At 42.9% G+C, this 18,826-nt stretch overlaps 1 protein-coding gene across 2 annotated transcripts in view; it reads left to right on the top strand.

Moving 5' to 3' along the window:
• The window catches only part of OGA (O-GlcNAcase), a 39,324-nt gene extending 29,224 nt beyond the window's left edge, over nucleotides 1-10,100 (top strand). For both annotated transcript variants that reach the window (XM_074959492.1, XM_074959493.1), the window contains exons 14-16: nucleotides 1,612-1,804; nucleotides 7,104-7,263; nucleotides 8,073-10,100. In XM_074959492.1, the coding sequence (XP_074815593.1) occupies nucleotides 1,612-1,804; nucleotides 7,104-7,263; nucleotides 8,073-8,209 (490 nt within the window). In that variant the 3' untranslated portion in view covers nucleotides 8,210-10,100. The remainder of the gene's footprint in view (nucleotides 1-1,611; nucleotides 1,805-7,103; nucleotides 7,264-8,072) is intronic.
• Nucleotides 10,101-18,826: the final 8,726 nt, after the last annotated feature.

Here is an 18,826-nt window from a genome sequence, read left to right as displayed (position 1 = left end):
TTTCTGTGTAAATAAAGCATAGATAATTGACGAAATGGTGAAACAAACACAAAATAGCAGAGTGGTAATAGACGAGTTTTTTGTTCACTGTTTTCTTTCTATTCAACAGCTGTAGTTTTCAGAGAAGTGGGGCTGAGTTAGGGTTTATGGGCCTCTTGGAAGAAGCTTGTGTTCAGAAGTGATTTATAGGAGAAAGCAGAGATGCCATGGACTAGCTCCTAGAAGGTTGTGGTAGGGCATAAGATTGAATGGAAAGGAAAATAGAAGGGATAAAAGGAAAAGTGTAAAGATGGGAGAAGAGACAAAACTACACTCCGGAGTGGACTACCACTCCTTTTTCACTTCAACTTCTGAAAGGTATAATTGAATGGCAGTCAGACTTCCAAGACAGTAGTTGTTACTCCATTTATGCTCAAATACCTGTTTTGTTGAAGGTTTTACTTGCAACTCGTCTCTGTACATTTCCCCAGTGTAGACATTCTCAGCAGTGGGTCAGCTGAACTGGTGGTAGCACCCCTGAGAATTCAAGCATAAACAAGGTTCCTGCAAACTGACCTTTTATCAGTTTTTGATTAGATATACTTGCAGCTGCTTTAAAGTGGTGGGCCTTCTACACTAGGGCTTCCACTGGTTCAAGTCTAGTGATAGCACTGGTGGGAGTTTTCTTTAACATCCTGGATGTAAATGTGGTTTTAGTTATCCCCTGTCCCTTTTTGCTTCAGCTTCCTTTCAGAGTCTTGTTTTATATTGTGTTTAAATACCTGAGTTTGTCTTGTAAAACATTCTACTAGCCATCAACTATCTTTTTAAGGTACATAAATGTATTTTATAAAAATGTGAGGTGCATCACAGATGAAGACAAGATGCACTCTCCACTCCACAGCCTAAATACTAGATGAAGAAATGACAAGTGAGATGAGAGCAGAAGGGAAGACTGAGCTTTTTAGCTTCTTGAGGATGAGCTATTTGAGTTCTCTTCCCATCTTGTTAATGTTTTGATTTATTGAAGTAATGGGGGCAGCTCTATCATGTGGGGGACAGGAAGAGATGAGTAGAAATGGGATAAAGAAGGTAGAAGGAATGGTGGAGAGCGGCATGGACATGTCTGCAGGAACTATTGAAACGGGTTGAAAGAGATGGTTTACTGCAACTAATCAGAAGAGAGGAGAGTTACGTTGCAGACTATAGGTCTGCTGGTAGGGCATGTCACTAGAAGGTTCTATTATTGTTCCCTCAGCTCCATGACTATGGGAAGGGTGGGCTCACTGGGGCCCTGGCAGGAGGAAGCCTGTCCATTGCAATGGAATGGCAGCTGGGTCTTAGTCCCCTTTCTGAGCTCATGGCCTGAGCACTTCATATTTGATTTTCTACATCTTCATAGCTGCACTCGCAATTTGTGCAAAGTGGTGGTGATTACACATGCAGTATGGAAAATGTGGTCCTAAGTGACTGAGTAGATCAGTGCCTTCATCTTCCACCCTGGTATAATGACTCTCGTTCCTTGTGTACAGTATCCTCACTATTAACCTACAAAGACAATACCTAGTTTGAAGTGACTTGTTGCTTTGTTTGTGTGGTGAACTCAACCAGATACTGCTCTCCTCTCTGCAGGTTAGTGGGAGGCCTGCTTTCCCTCAGTCTGGATTACTGCTTTGTCCTTGAAGATGAGGATGGCATATGTGGCTATGCTTTGGGCACTGTCGATGTAACACCCTTCATTAAAAAATGCAAAATTTCTTGGATCCCTTTTATGCAGGAAAAGTACAGTAAGCCGAATGGTGATAAAGAACTGTCTGAAGCAGAGGTTAGTAATCCCATGAGACTGGAATTATGCTGAACGGTACAATCCTGGTTTTTTTAAAGAGGTATTTGTTATCCACTTGCCTTATGCGCTTTCTCATCATTAGAACAGCACGCTTTGATCTGTGTAAGCATTTATACCATGCCTATCCTCCTCTGAGACTGCCCTGCCTCCAGCTCTGACATTCAAATCTAAGAGTTGTTAATGCACATCAGTTGTGACAGCAGCATGTAAGGTGCGGGAGGGCCTCTTGTTTGACATGGCTTAGGTCCTAGGCACAACCTTGAATTGCTCTTGGAGAGGAATAGAAAATCAGCACATGCTTCAGAGAACTGGTATAATGTGCTCCTTGTGTGGTACAGCTATGCAGATGGTCAGAATGCAGCTATGCAGATGGACCATAGCAAGGTCCACACTGGAGAGATCTGGTATCTTTACCAGATGCGGGTAAGACATTGATCATCAGCTACATTCGGAAGTCAAGGGCCAGCCTGGGAATCCAAAAGCAACCTAAATGAAGTGCAGACAAAACCCTTCAATAGAGGCAGGCAACACCCTGCCATCTAGTAGCCTTCCTGTTGCCTCTACCAGCATTACCTTAATCTTGTTTGGATTGAGTGTGTTTACTGTAACTTCCTATTGTGGTTAGAGGTACTAGAAGAGCATCAAGGAAACACCCTTGATGCCTATCATCCACATAATCATAGCACCATCATGCAGATCATCTTGCTATGTCCCCAAGCTGCTAGAGACTCAGGTTAAATAGTAGAGGTGTCAATAGACCCCTACATGAAAGCCCTCAAAGCAGATAAGCAGTTACCAGCGTCACCTTCTATCATTTGTCTGTAGAAAATTGAATCACTTGAACCATTCTTGTCTACTCTAGGGTCCTCTGAGTCATCAGAACCTCATGGATGGTATCAAAGGTTGCCGAATGGTAAAGGAATAGTGTACTACCAAGATCAGTGCAGTCTCTGGCATACCCTGGCTGAACCAACAAACAGTCCAGTGCTCAAGCTCCTTCAGTAAAGCTGGCTGGAAATGGGAGGGGAACATACATACCCTCTTCTGACACAGATCTGTAATACAAAAATGCCATCTGCACACCCGATCCAATTGACCTTGCCTGCAAAATAGAGAATACTGTTTGCTGTGAGGAGTTTCATTTCTAAACAGCTGTATACTCTGTAGAATGGGTTTGATTAGCAGCTGTCTTGATTATTTCCTCTCCTATTCTTGAGGGTAGGCTGTGTCTGGCAAGGTGGTGCTCCAGTTTATGCACTAATCCTGCAGAGTGGAGACTTCATGTCTTGACTGTTCTGCAGTCTCTAATCTCTGCTGTTGTGATGTATTAAGTTTCAACCTTGAGCATTTGATCCATTTAAAACTAGATGGCGCAAAGCACTAGTAGGAAATACACTGCAGTAGAGGACAGGTTTTGCGTTTCCAGAAGATTAAAACCAGATTTGGTGTCTTGCTCTTTACGAATGGACCAACTTCAGATAGCAAATTCTTCAGTTGGTGAGGCCACCCCACTCACAGTTGCATGGTGTGCTGCACTTAATCTTCCTGTAACAGCTCACAGGGCAGTGAAGCCCCTCCAAGATGCATACAAAGGCAGCTGTGTTTGAGTATCAGGAAAGGAAGTGCTGCTTCCCAGGACAGAATGGGTTCGTTTCCCTTTACAGATTCCCACCTTTTTAGTGATATCTTGGATTCCACGTTGGCCGACATCAGAAGAGTGTTTCTTCCATTCACAGCTTCTTAGACAGTTTGATCCAAAGTGTTCAGCCTTCTTGAAGACCTTTTCAGTTATGCACTTCCCAAATCAAATACCTCCTTAAGACCAAACTTTATGCAGGTAATGGGTCCTCTTGTAAACAAGGAGACAAACCCAGATCCACCCAGTCTTACTGCCCTTTGCCTATTTTGGGATTTCCCTTCCAGACTACAGTCTGAGAGGTAGACTCTTTTCCCACTGAGCACATTGGATAGATGGTCTTCTCTCTGAACATGAGCTGCTACAGTGTCCTTGTTCCTCTCACTCATCAAACTGTTCTCATTTCTCCCTTCTAAACCTTTTTAATTCAAAAAAGAGGGCACGTCCTATCTTTGCCCACTTAATTTAACTGCCACATGTTTTTAATGTCTGTCCCTTGGCCATCTGGTTCAGGAGCATACTTGAGTTAGCTGTGGTAAAGAAAAGACCAAGGAGAGAGAGGTTCATTCTGAAGCCTGATGTGGTTCAACCAGTTTGTGAAGTAGCAACAATTCTGACTGGAGACCTTGCATGCCATTTTGGTAGCTTAGGAGTCACTCAGATATCTATAGACTTGGGGGACACATATTTAGACTTCCCCTCCATTTAGATCCATCAGTGACTTTTGCAAATCACCCTGCACAATCCCTACTGCTGTTATTGCTCCCAGGCTTTCGTTGCTGACATACGCCAGCCCATGACTATAGTCATGATGCTTCTCTTTCTGTTGTTCTTTACTTGGAAAGCTAGCTCACTTGAGCAAGTGTCAAGGGAAGATCTTAGAATACAGTGACCAGGGAAAGGGGAAGCTGACTACATTTCAGGTATCAGGCCCTGTCCTATTGTTTCAGCTTCTGCACTGTCTCCGTTGAGGATGCTCCTCTCCCTCCTGGACTGCATGGTGTCCTGTTATGACCTGATTTCATGGGCACAGGACTGCTGGGAACTGCAACAGCTGGTGATTGCTGCTCTGAGGATCAGCAAAGATGACTTGGGCTGTGTCCCCATTATCTGTGGGTCAGGTCCTCTCTGAGATGATTGCATGACCACTGGACCCTTCTGCACAAAGTTCCCAGACTGCAGATTACAGCAGACTGCAGATTACAGTAGATGTAAGCCTTGAGGAATAGGACATACTCAACAGAATGGCATTATGCCATGGGCAGTGTCTTGGAGATAAATGTACTAGTACTAAGTGCTGGGTGACTGACTGTCATTAAGATCAGCGCAGAGGTTGCCACATTCTGATCAGGATGGACAATATGGCATTGGTGGCTTCTCAGTCACCACTGAGGCAGCAGGAGCAAGATCCTAGCAATGGAATCAAATCTTACTTAGATAGGCAGGAACTTTCTGGACCTTTGTGTTTCTGGAAATCCAACATTGAAGTGAATTGACTGGCATGCAGCAGGTTCCTCCCAGGGGAGTGCTCTCTAAAGACTCATCTTTTAGATGACAGTGGACGCAAAGGAACCCGGGTACTGCAGCAGGTAATCAGACAGAAGCTTTTGCTCAGGATGTATTTTTGTTAGATGCTTAAACCTTCCCTCAGCTTCTACCGATCTGGAAAGCATTGAACACATTAGGTCTCCTGATCCATGTTATACCACACTGGCTGAGAAAAATTTGGTTAGCAGATTTCTTGGCCCTGTCCAGAAGACCAGCATCCCTGTCCCTGTAGCTGCTTGTTTGGAGGCCTGTGACGCACCCCAGCCCAGGTGCTTTGAAGCTCTTGGTGTGTGACAGGACACGACTGAGGGAGGTGGAGGAATTGAATAGGGCGGCCTTTGCCATGATGTACACCAGGAGGAAAAACTATTTTGCTTAAAATGAGATGTGTGGGATGTCTCCCTGGTTGGTGTAGAAAGCAGGGAACTTCAGCCAGGAATGCCAAAATGCCTTCTCTCTTTCTGCAAGAAATATTTAAGGATGTTTCAACTTCCTGGGGGTCCTGTCTTTCCCCATCAGCACATTAAGGGATCCAGTGAGAAAAATGATTTTCCAAGGGGGTTTCCTAGTGTTCCTCCAGGACAGTAGTTTTCCATCGATAGCCTAGCTTCCTCTTTGATGGTGATGTCAGAATTTCACTTCTAGATATCTTCCTTCCCAGCTGAAAACTAGGAAAGATCTGGATTGACTTAGGGGCCTTAGGATTTACCTGCTCTGATCCCAGTCCTTTGGGAAGTTATTTGCCTTGTTCATACTCTGAGAGTTGCAGGAAAGGACTTAGGGCCTATAGAAGGGTTGTTTTAGTGAATGGGTCAGCACTTATATCTGAGAGGCTTGTGTGTCAGCTGAAGTGCAAGGCTTGCTGCACTAAGCCTGTAGCTGCATCCTGGGCAGAGTGGCACCAGGCTTGAGTGAGTGAACTTTTCAAGACTGCCACGTGATACTGCACATCCAGAATGTAAGAATTATCAGCCAGTGCTGGCACTGGGTGGAGAGTGCTCTACTCTTAGATTCCTCAAGGAGCGTTCCTTTCCAAGAGGATGGTACTCTCCCTGTTTCACATTTCCTGTCCATCAGCAGCCTTCCTGTTGTGTCTTCCTCTACTTGCAGAGACTGCTAGACAGAAGCCCTGAAGTTGTGCCTTGAGCCCAAAACAGTCAAATTTTGCTCCTTGCCTGCTGATCCTTTTGATCTACCCATTACACTGCACTTGTTGCTCTAAATACTGGTTACATTTTTTCCCCTTGCAGGTGGATATTGTTCCCTCTGTATGAGAAAACAAATTCTTGTTGGGCTTTGTTTTGTAAAGTAGATTAATTTCAGGTTTCAGAGTAGCAGCCATGTTAGTCTGTATTCACAAAAAGAAAAGGAGTACTAGTGGCACCTTAGAGACTAACCAATTAAAGTAGATTAAGTGTTACCATAATATGTAATCTGAGGTGCATTTCTATTTTGCCACCACTGCCACACTTCAGTGTGGTATAAATAAAAGTTCTGAGTGCGCCTAAGAGTGAGGGACTTCAGATGATCTCTACCAGTAGATCTCTTCTCCACTGTCACTGTACCAGTACCTAAATTTCACTAATGGTGAGGTCGTCTTCTAAAATTCTTGTCCAACTTCCTGGTAGGACTGATGGAATCTCCTCCTTTATGGAGCAGATCAGCTGAGCAGTGTAATTTTGTACAGTGCTTGTTATTTTTGTCTTTCCAACATTAATACAGCCTCAGGTACTTGCCTGACCATTTTATCCCACTGCTAGAATTCAGAGCTCTGCTACCTTGGTTTCATTTTTAACTGACTGGAATTCAGACTCCTGAAAAGAGAACTTTCTTTTATTTTTAAACAGCTGGTTTATTTTCCTGTGTCAAGAGGATGAAAGTAAAAGGCTAACTAGCACTAATTACAGGATTCAGTGAATGGTAATTTCATGCAAATTCTTACGGCTTGTTTTTGCTTTAGGCAGGTATATCTGAAGTGCCTGGTTTCTGCTGATTTGTGTGTGATGCTCTTAGAGGCATAAAGCCCTGAACAAAACAGCCCACATCAGCAAAAGTGATCATGATTAAAAGACTGTTCCTTTCTGTCCTCTTTAGAAAATAATGTTGAGTTTCCATGAAGAGCAGGAAGTATTGCCAGAGACATTCCTTGCCAACTTCCCGTCACTGATAAAGATAGACATCCACAAAAAAGTGACTGACCCAAGTGTGGCCAAAAGCATGATGGCCTGCTTGCTGTCCTCTCTGAAAGCTAATGGTGAGTTTTTTGCACTTGGAATTGTTGAGGGCTGCTCTGGGTACTGTGATTTAAGAATGACCACAGCACTTCAGCCCGTTGGTGCTAGCCAAACTGGGAGTTCTGGGGGTGGTGCCAATGCATTTTGCATTCACGTGTTGGTCTGCGAGATCTGATTTCTGCGAAGTTGGCACATGAGGTTGTTTATAAGTTGCTTTTGCATTCTAGCTCTAATGCTACTGTCTATCTTCTGTAAAAGATACTATCGTAGCCAACATTTTGCAAATTAGGAAATGGGAAGAACTGAGGGAGCAATCTGGCTAACTGAGGTCCCCAGCAGCCACACAAATATTCATATTTCCCCAGCTGAAATCCGCGAAGCCATTTCCGAAGTATGATAGTATGCTGAGATCTTCCTTCTTGAATGCTGGAGGCACTTGGCCTTCTGCCTCACTGCATACCTGAGGCTTGCAGTTCTCTTGAACAATTCACATGCCCTTTTGTGGTGCTGATCTCTCAGCCTGAGCTTCGGGATGTTTTCATGTGAAGTAGGCCTGTAGAGGCAATTTGACTACAAACTGATAGGCTGCAGTCTACAAGCCAGCAAGAGAAACGTACAGTCTCTTTGTGGAGAGGTATCAGCTATGTTACCATAAATCCAGCCTCCGTTTCTGGTAATAGATATATACCAGGTATGGCACTGGTTCAGTGATTTGATCAGTTTTAAATGTTAAAAAAATGGAAAAGAATCTAACCATGTTTGCAGAGTTTGGGTCTTTTTGTTACAATAACTCTTCTCCTCCCACCCTACCCCCTTTTTTCTTCTTCAGGCTCCCGTGGGGCTTTTTGTGAAGTGAGACCAGATGATAAAAGAATCCTGGAATTTTACAGCAAGCTGGGTTGTTTTGAAATAGCTAAAATGGAGGGATTTCCAAAGGATGTTGTTATCCTTGGAAGGAGCCTGTGAAGTCCTTGACAATGAACTGTTCTAATACTGTAGTCCCTTAACAGCTGGGTGGGTGGTGGTGGGGATCTTCATATGGTCTAACTGCACAAACGCAGCAGTCAGCCAACCTGCTGGAAGGGGCTATGTGAAAATCCACCCATCACAGATTTCAAACGTTAACTTGCTGGATGAAGAGAGTGCTGCTGAAAACCCAGTTCTGAAAAAGAAAAACCTTGTTGTCTCCTTTCCTGGTCTTGCGTGAAGTGCCAAGGAATCTTGCGTGGGCTGTATCCTCTGGGAAAAGCCCCCCCCCTTCCTGCCCAGTGATGTGGTTGGTAGCAGTTCTTTGCATCCATATATGCAGTTAGCAGAATGGTGCTCTTTATCTGGAGTAACTATTAAGATCTGATTTTCTTTTTCCCTGTGTCATACAGCAGGATGTGAGGAAGGAGGGGTGTAGTTGGGGTTCTTCATGTTGCAGAGATGGGAAGAATTACTTGTGTCAGTCAGCAAATTTAAAGACCGGTATTGACGGTTCTGTTTATGGCTATCTTTATGCTTGTTTATAAGACAGTGACTAGTTGTCACTGCTAATGACCATTGGTTCAGGCTTTGTGCTTTGTAGGGACAAATGTGCAGTTGTCTGTGGCAAAAGTCACTAATGACAGACTTGTAAATGTCAGTGTATATAAACTAGCTGTATGCTTAATAACTTCTTTGTGTTTACTGGTTTTGTAATTTTTTTTCTTCTGAAAAGTGAAATGGTATTGGTCCAAGATGGCACTTTTGAATAACGTAAAACCACAATGGTGAATGAATCTGTCCTCAGTGTTGGCTTTTTCTACTGTGCCTCATACCCAGAGCTGGAAACTGACCATGTTGGGTAAGAGATGCTGATCCAGAAGGATCATTCCTTCAGAGGACAGACAGTTCTGTTGCAAGGCTGCCACTGCCTGGTGCTATCATCATTCTCCTGGAACTGAAACAGCGATTCAGTGGGAGGCCTGCTGAACCTGTTAATTTTGGTGGCGGTCTCAAAGAAGAGGTGGATGGAGGAAGTGAGAGGGAACTGGTCCATGGTCAGGATTTGTCTTCGGATCAGTCTCCTGTTTCAAAGACTGTTCATACTGGTTTGACTAAATCAGGGTCTTCAAATCCTGCATGTTTGTATCAAAGATTTTTTGTAGAAGAAACACCACAATAAGCACATTTTTACAAATTATTTAAATGGTTACCTAATTAATGTAACTGCAGATATTCCAAGAGTTTAATGTTTTTACCCAGATCTGATGTATTTGACTAATGTGATGGAGTCAGCATGGTTAGGGGATCTGGTAGTGAGGTAGTCGCACCATTTGTGGGGGTTATTGATTTTTCTGTAGAAGCCCTGTGTTCCAGAGATGTAATTTGCCAATAATACACACTTTACATTACCTTACCTTACTGATTTCACCTGCTACCATCAACTGTGTTTAACTTCCTTCTTTTTAAATGTCCCTCTTGGTTTTGGTGGTGAACAAAAGACATTCAGGTCCTTATTAACAGGTTTCAAAGCTCCCATCTGTGTAGCTTTAAAGAAATTTTACAAGCTGTAACAAATGGCATTAGACTGCAGTAATGTCTGCAACCTGTAAGGAGAAGCTAACGTTTGGCCTTCCAGTGCAGTCACATAGGATATTTTCTTTTTCAGAATGTGAATAATTTTTTAATTCAATAGTGAAGTATTTAAGTTTAAACAAGTTCATTTCATTTACAGAGAGAGGTATAGGGTCACGCTATGGGATCTCATGTAAATCAGAGCTGAATGTCACTAGTTTTAATACAGCTTTGAGTAAGTAGCTGGTCCCTTGGTTTATCAAGTGGAAGAGTGGTTGTGTTTTTTTTTTCCCTTTTCTTTTTTTAATGGATACCAGAGTCAATTTACTACTTGATCTGGATTCATAGCATTACAGGATAGGATGCTTGTGGCCTTATATCTTGGCTTTTAAGGAGTTGCCACAATCTCTTCCTATAAATTTTATTGTTACAGAAGTTAGTTGTACAAATGGATGGAATGTCCAGGCCAATACCATCACTCTAGGATTGTAAAGTGATAAGTTGACATATCTTTCATGGTTATGAATTTTCATTAAGGTTGGAATGCCACTTTCATTAATCTGTTTTTAGATCAACAGTATCTGTAGCAGAAAAATGAGCTGTAAAACTGTATTTGAAGACCATGCGAGAAATAGAATAAAAATAGAGAAGTGAATGTAAATAAGCAATGTGTTTAGTTTGTAAAGCTGTCAGGGGTGGATGCAAGGGGAATACACCTCTTCCATTTTGCTAGGTGTTTTGGGCGCCCTAATGGTAAACTCTCATCTGGCTGCTTTTCATGTGATTGCCCATTTTTGGCGGGAGGGGGATGCTGGCTGTTATGACAAGCATTTAATCACACTAACATTCTTCATGGGAGGGTGATGTTGGATGATATTGACCCTTCAGAGCACTTTGAAATCAACAAGTGAGATCCTTTTAATCCAAATGTAAATAGCACCAGTTATGCATTTCTATTTCTTCAGGCTTTGGGAGGACCTTTACACAGGCTCACACAAGTAGTTCAGTAAAATGATGTCCTCTTGAGTGTCTGGGGAAAAACCAATCAGAGTTCCATTGCAACAGCGTTTAATACATCCCTTTTTATAAGGTATTTACCAGCACCCAGACAGTTAAGTATTCTCCCTATTTTACCAATAAGGAAACAGAAGTTGCAAAGTGACTTGCCCAAGGTCAAGTAGCAAGCCAGTGCCACAAACTAGTTTTTACAATCCAGGAATCATTTGCTCGCAATCCTGAGCCCAGACTTCACTGCCTTGAGGATGCATGAGCCTACAGAGAACTTTGAAAATATTGTTGCCTTGCACTGACTAGGAAGTGCAGTAGTCAGTGCTCCCTAGACCACTTTAATACACAGTAGTGGCAACCAAGGACAAATAAGCCATGTCCCTTCTGGCATACTTGCCTTGGATATTGTTGATGAGTTAAACAGTTCTCCTTGGAGAGAGTTTCAGCAGTGGCAGAGTGAGAGGAAGTGTCATTTAATCCCATCTCAGTAACTACTGCTTAGTTCTGAAGTGGGATCCCATGCCTTTGATTGGAGGTATAGAACATTTCATTCATGTCTGCTCAATGACCCAGGGCACTTGAATGGCTTGGGAGTTAAGTTGGTTCTTGCAGTGGGAACATTTTGGGCATGTGCAGTAATGGACCTCCATGTACATGGTATGAAATCTCCTGGGCAGTTCTGTGATTGGAATAACGTCTGCCTGGCTGCATTGTTGTTCCAGAAGGAAATAACTGGGCTTTTTGTAGTTGAATGTTAAAATCTGAATACTTCTTCTAGCTGTTTTTATTTGCAGTGCTACAGCAGTTAGGGAGAACTTCTATTCTGGATGCCTCTAACCATCAGAGGAGTGAAGTTCTGGAACAGCCTTCCAAGGGAAGCAGTGGGGACAAATGACATATCTGGCTTCAAGACAAAGCTTGATAAGTTTATGGAGGAGACGATATGATGGGATAGCCTAATTTTGGCAATTAATTGATCTTTGACTACTAACAGTAGATATGCCCAATGGCCTGTGATGGATGTTAGATGGGGTGGGATCTGAGTTACTGCAGAGAATCTTTCCTGGGTGTCTGGCTGGTGAGTCTTGCCCACATGCTCAGGGTTTAGCTGATCACCATATCTGGGCTCGGGAAGGAATTTTCCCCCAGGGCAGATTGGCAGAGGCCCTGGGGTTTTTTTGCCTTCCTCTGCAGCATGGGGCATGGGTCACTTGCTGGAGGATTCTCTACGCCTTGAAGTCTTTAAACCACCAGTTGAGGACTTCAGTAGCTCAAACATAAGTTAGGGGTTTGTTACAGGAGTTGGTAGGTGAGATTCTGTGACCTGCGTTGTGCAGGAGGTCAAACTAGATGATCATAATGGTCTCTTCTGACCTTAAAGTCTATGATTCTATGAATGGTTTGGAATGACCCTTTGGAATCAGACTAAGGTACACAGTGTGTCAGCTAGGTTGGAAGGAATGTGATGTTTCATTATCTCAGCCTAATTGATTTAAACTTTCCATGCGGTAGTGCTGTGGAATATGGATTTAATCAGGTGTTATACCCTAAAAAAGGAAGTTATCACTTAAAGATGTTTTTAAAAATGTGATACAATTTGGGACCATATCCTTAAATATCTTGATTGATGACTTAACCCAGCATAAATGAAAGCACAGCCTTCTACTGTTGGAAGTACTCATGATAGGCATTTATTATAGAAATGTAGGATTGGAAGGGACCTTACTAAGTCATCTGGTCCAGTTCCCTGTATTGAGGCTGGACTAAGTATTGTTCTAGACCATCCTTGACAGTTGTTTGTCTAACCTGTTCTTAAAAACCTCCAATGATGGAGATTCCACAACTTCCTGAGATAATTTGTTCTTTGCTTAACTGCCTTTACAGTTAGGAAGTTTTTCCTAATCTCTAACCTAAACCTCCTTGCTGCAATTTAAGCTCATTAATAGTTGTGCTGTCCACAGTGGTTAAGGAGAACAATCAATCGCTCTCCTCTCTATAACAGCTTTTTCTGTACTTGAAGACTGTTATCACGTCCCACCTCTGTCTTCTCTTCTTCAGCCTCAGCAAACCCAATTTTTTTTCTTTCCTCATAGAAAGAAAGGTCATGTTTTCTAGACCTTTAATCATTTTTGTTCTCCTTTGGACTTTCTCCAGTTTTTCCACATCTTTCCTGAAGTGCGATGCCCAGAACTGGACACAGTACTGCAGTTGAGGCCTTATCAGTGCTGAGTAGAGTGGAAGCACTATTTCTCATGTCTTGCTTACAACACTTCTGATAATGCATCTCAGAATGTTTGATTTTTTGAAACAGTATTACATTGTTGTCATAGTTGGTGATCCACACTGTCCCCCAATTGTTTTTCATTTCCCATTTTGTATTGTGCAATTGATTATTGCTTCCTAAGTGGAATACTTTGCATTTGTCCTTTTTAATTTCATCCTATTTATTTCAGACCATTTCTGCAGTTTGTCAAGATCATTTTGAATTCTAATCCGATCCTCCAAAGCACTGGAACCCCTCCCAACTTGGTATTGTCCACAAACTTTAACTGTACTCTCTCTATGCCATTATCCAAGTCATTGATGAAGATATTGAACAGAGTCGGACCCAGGACTGATCCCTGCGGGACCACACTTGGTATGCCCTTCTAGCTTGACTGTGAACCACTGATAACTATTGAGTATGGTATTTCTAACCAGCTGTGCACCCACTAGAGTAGGCTGTGTAGACTGTTTCCCTAATTCAATTAAGAGAGGATCATGTGCGACAGTATCAGAAGTCTTAGGACTTGTCTACACTGGCATTGTACAGCACTGCAACTTGTGCATGAAAAAACACCCCCCTGAGCGCTGCAAGTTTCAGCGCTGTATAGTGCCAGTGTAGACAGTGCACCAGTGCTGGGAGCTATTCCCCTCGTGGAGGTGGGTTTTTTTTATAGCGCTGGGAGAGCTCTCTCTCAGCACTATGCCATGACTACACAAGCCACAGCAGCGCTTTAACGTTGCTAGTGAAGACGTGCCCTTATTCAAGGTATATCACATCTGCTTCCCCACAAGGCTTGTTATCCTGTCAGAGAAGCATATTAGGTTGGTCTGACATGATTTGTTCTTGATAAATCCATGTTGACTGTTACTTATCACCGTATTATCTTCTAGGTGCTTACAAATTGTTTATTTACTCCATTATCTTTTCAGGTACTGAATTTAAGCTGACTGGTCTACAATTCCCTGGAATGTCCTTGTTCTGTTTTTTGCAGATAGGTACTATTTTTGCCCTTTTCCAGTCCTCTGGGATCTCTCTTGTCCTCCCTGAGTTCATGGAGTTCAGGGTGTGGATTTATTCAGCCAGTTCTTTAAGTATTCTAGGTTGGATGTATTTCCTCGGGCCCTGCCCACTTGAAGACCTTTAACTTATCTAAGCTTAACTTCTTCTTTCCCTGTTTTAGCCTTAGATTCTACCCCATTTATACTGATGTTCATTATGTTAATCATCTGTTCACGGCTAACCCAACTCCCCTGAACCCTTTTTCCCTTAGACTTGCTTCCCTTGAGATGTGCCTTCTTGAAGTCCATTGTCTTTATTCTGCTGTGTTTTCCTTCCTACCGTTCCTTAGAATTGTGAACGCTACCATTTCATGATCACTTTCTCCCAAACTGCCTTCCACCTTCAAATTCTCAACCAGTTCCTCCCTATTTGTCAGAATTAGATCTAGAACAGCCTCCCCTCTAGGCACTCTCTCCACCTTCTGTAATAAAAAGTTACCTCCAATGCATTCCAAGAACTTGTTGGATAATCTGTGCCTTGCTGTATTATTTTCCCAACAAATGCCTGTGCAATTGAAGTCCCCCATCACCATCAAATCCTGTGCTTTGGATGATTTTGTTAGTTGTTTAAAAAAAGGCTCATACAGTACTTCTTCTGGTTAGGTGGTCTATTGTTTTTTACTCTTTTATCCTTACGAGAGTCTTTGAACAGGTCTGCCTCCACTTCTGTCTTGAGCTCCATGCCAGTGTATTCAATTTTTATATACAAGGCAACACCACCTCCCTTTTTTCCCTGCCTGTTGTTCCTGAACAAGCTGTACTCTTCTGTACCAATATTCCAGTCATGTAAATTATCCTAATCTCTGAATCAAATTAAGACATAATTGTGATTATTCACTAGTATTTCCAAATCTTCCTGTTTATTCCCCAGACTTCTTACATTCGTGTACAGTCATCCAAGATGTTTGTTAGATTTCCCCTCTGTATTCCCTCTCATCTCTCCTCTGTCCCTGCTATGCTTGCCGACTCATCACTCCAGTCTCCATGTTGTGGACTTTTACCTGTGGTCTTTTGTCTCCTTCCCATGTTGAAACCAGTTTAAAGCCCACCTCACTAAATTATCCAGTCTGTATCTGAAAATACTGTTCCCCTTCCTGGATAGGAGGACCCTATCTCTGTTCAGCAGTCCACCTTGGAACAGCGTGCTTGAAAAAGCCCAGGGAACCAGTTTTACAATTAGGCTACAACAATGGGGCAAATTGGACAGCATATGACCTTAAATGTATAAGGGCTTGAGAATCTATCAAGCTGTCCTGCAGTGGCTCAAGGGTGGGTACCAGCCTCAGGGCCGACTGTTAGGAAACAGAGCACAAACCTCCAATTGGTTGAGTTCTATACTTGGATCTCACCAACCAATTATCAAGTGTGAACTCCTCAAGCACTATAACAGCCCTAATATGGAGTCTCAGACAGTCCCCTTAGATATTCCGGTCTGTCCCACCACCCAGGTGCACTGCCTTTGTGATAAGTGATCCCTTACACCAAAGATCACCGCAATATTCAGATTACTCCCAGTCCCTAAGGACCAGTCACTCACCCCAGCTTAATTGCACTTCAGATCCCACGCAAAAGACCACACTGGTAGCCAGTCCTATAATAAACTATCTACAGCTTCCCTGAGTTGGGGGTTTTATCCCTTCCCGCTTTTGCTTCAAATAGGAAACTCCGCTGTTGGGAAGAGTTCACTTGCATATCTCTTCTTCGTGGGGGTTGAGGGATGAGCAATCAGCAAAGTCTTGTGTCCTCTTTGATGTTCCACAATAGTTTGGCTGGTGTTGGTAGGCCTTCCTTTTGGGGAAAGACATACCTTCTGTTAAAGATCAGCACTTTACACTAATATCTCTCTATCTGGTGCTTTATACAGTCACAGAGGCTTATGCTATAAATGCTTAAATATTACTGTACACTATGGGATATAGCTGGTATAAGTGAGATAAATGCAGGCAGCAACTACACACCTTCAATAAAGTCTAAATGCTAGCACATTTTTATAACTTGAATACCTCTTTTACCCCTAGGAATACACAGGTGAACCAGACTGATTCCAGCTCTGTTTGTCAGTCTTCAAGTGAGGCATGGGGACCTTGGTATAAGCAGGCACTTGGTTTGCTGGCAGCGCACAATATTGGCATAAACAATGTGGGTTGAGGCTCTGCCTAGTTCCCTCAGTCCCTGTGGCCAATCATGTAGCTTTATCATGGTTTCATCCATATCGGGAAGAGGGCTTCAGAACTGAATGACATGCTGGGGTTTAGTTTGATGCGGATAGGTGGCATGACGGCTCCTGGACTGTTAAGCTTTCATGTCTGGATGCCACATCTCCAGAAAGATATTAGGGGAGAAATAAAGCGTGCCCAGAATCTAGGGGGCCGGAGGGTCTGTGGAAGAAAGATTGAGTTTGATAGGTAGGTTATCCCATGTATCCTGTGCAAACTAGGCCTAAATTCTGCTGCCCTGAGTGGAATGTCCTGCTATAGCACATGTGAAGCAGGATCCAGGGGTGATCCTGGCAATTACAGGCCCTTAAGTCTAACTTCAGTATCAGCCAAATTGGTTGAAACTATAGTAAATAACAGAATTATCAAACATAGCTGAACATGATTTGTTGGGGAAAAGTCAACGTGGCTTTTGTAAAAGGAAATCATGCCTTGCTGATATTAGAATTCTTCGAGGGGGGGTTAACAAACGTGGGCAAGGGTGATCCAGTCTATATAGTGTACTTGGACTTTCAGAAAGCTTTTAACAAGGATCTTAAGCAAAGTAAGCAGTCATGAGATAAGTGGGAAGGTCCTCTCCTGGATCAGTAACCAGTAAAAAGACAGGAAACAAAGGGTAGGAATATATGGTCAATTTTCGCAGTGGAGAGAGAGAAATAGTGGTGTCCCCCAAGGATTTGTATGGGGACCAGTGTTCAACATATTCATAAATGATCTGGAAAAAAGGGGCAAACAGTGAAGTGGTAAAATTTGCAGATGATACAAAGTTACTCGAGGTAGTTAAGTCCAATGCAGACTGCAAAGAGTTACAAAGGGATCTCACAAACCAGGGTGACTGGGCAACAAAATGGTGGATGAAATTCAATGTTGATCAGTTCAAAGTAATGCACATTGGAAAACATAATCCCAACTATACATATAAAATGATGAGCTCTGAATTAGCTGTTACTACTCAAGAAAGAGATCTCGGAGTTGTCATGGATAGTTCTCTGCTCAATGTGCAGCAGCAGTCAAAAAAGCAAACACAATGTTAGGAACCATTAGGAAAGGGATAAACAATAAGACAGAAAATATAATGCGACTATAGAAATCCATGGTACGCTCACACCTTGAATACTGTGTGCAATTCTGGCCTCCCCCTCAAAAAAGATAAATACAATTTTGAAAAAATACAGAGAAGGGCAACAAAAATGATTAAGGATATGGGACAGCTTCCATATGAGGGGTGATTAGAAAGACTGGGACTTTTCAGCTTGGAAAAGAGACGACGAAGGGGGGATATGACAGAGATTTATAAAATCATGGCTGGTGTGGAGGAAGTGAATAGGGGAGTGTTATTTACCCCTTCACATAATACAAGAACTAGGAGTCACCCAATGAAATTAATAGGCAGGTTTAAAACAAAAGGAAGTATTTCTTCACCCAGCGCCCAGTCAGTCTGTGGAACTTGTTGTCGGGATGTTGTGAAGGCCAAAAGTATAGGTTCAAAAAAGAATTAGTTCATGTACGATAGGTCCATCAGTGGCTATTACCCAAGATAGTCAGGGACACAACCCTTGAGTGTCCCTAGTCGCTGGCTGCCAGAAGCTGGGAATGGGCAATGGGATGGATCATGCAATGGTTGCCTGTTCTGTTCCTTCCTTCTGAAGTACCTGGCATTAGCCACTGTCAGAGGCAGGATACTGGGCTAGATGGACCTTTGCTCTGACCCATTCTAGCCATTGTTATGTAGCAAGGTATATTTTAAATAGGCTTCATATATTAATGATCAGACACAGTTTACACTTGCTATTTAGTTCCTCCTGCTGGTGAGGTTGTCAAATCCGTCTAGCCAAATTTTCTCGTCCTAGCACTGATAACGGAGTTTGAGAAATAAGGTGTTAAACTACATCTAAAATAATCCGCATAGATACAATAACTGCTTTAGACAGCCAACTTTCTGACCAATCTTGTAGATTGCTACTTCATTTATTTATAGGTCCTTGTGGTGCTGACTCTGCATCTCTCCATGCATAAGCTACTGGGCTAACTTGACAGCATATTGGAATTTAGTTCTGCCAGAATTTCTCAAACCAAACCTTTTCTTGGTGTGGTCAGTGTACGATTCCACAGTGGGGTTCAGTGAGCTGAGCGCACTTGACCAGTCTAACTTCTTCTCCCCAAATTTAGGATTGTTTTGCCTCATGATCCCAGCAGGGTTGTGTACCACCTGACCCTATTGCAGTTTTACTAACACTTCATGTCTTTCTGATTTCTGTACACACGTACGCCACTGAGCTCTGCAGGCTTTCGCACTTAACACTGTGGTTTGATAGTTGGCTGCGTGTGTGTGTTCTTCCTGTGCGCTGTCCCAGCTCTGCGCAGACAGCCGGCACAGCAGACCTCAAGCAAACCGCCCAGTGACCACACGATCCATTAAGATGCGAAGGCACGCAGCCAGGTTTATTGTTGATGAAGCACGGTAGTAGCACCTGGCAGACTCCATGAGAATACT

This window comes from Natator depressus, chromosome 7 (genome assembly GCF_965152275.1).
Source record: "Natator depressus isolate rNatDep1 chromosome 7, rNatDep2.hap1, whole genome shotgun sequence".
Classification (NCBI taxonomy): Eukaryota; Metazoa; Chordata; order Testudines; family Cheloniidae; genus Natator; species Natator depressus.
The sequence above is the reverse complement of the archived record's forward strand: the minus strand, read 5'-3'. Positions and strand labels throughout refer to the sequence as shown.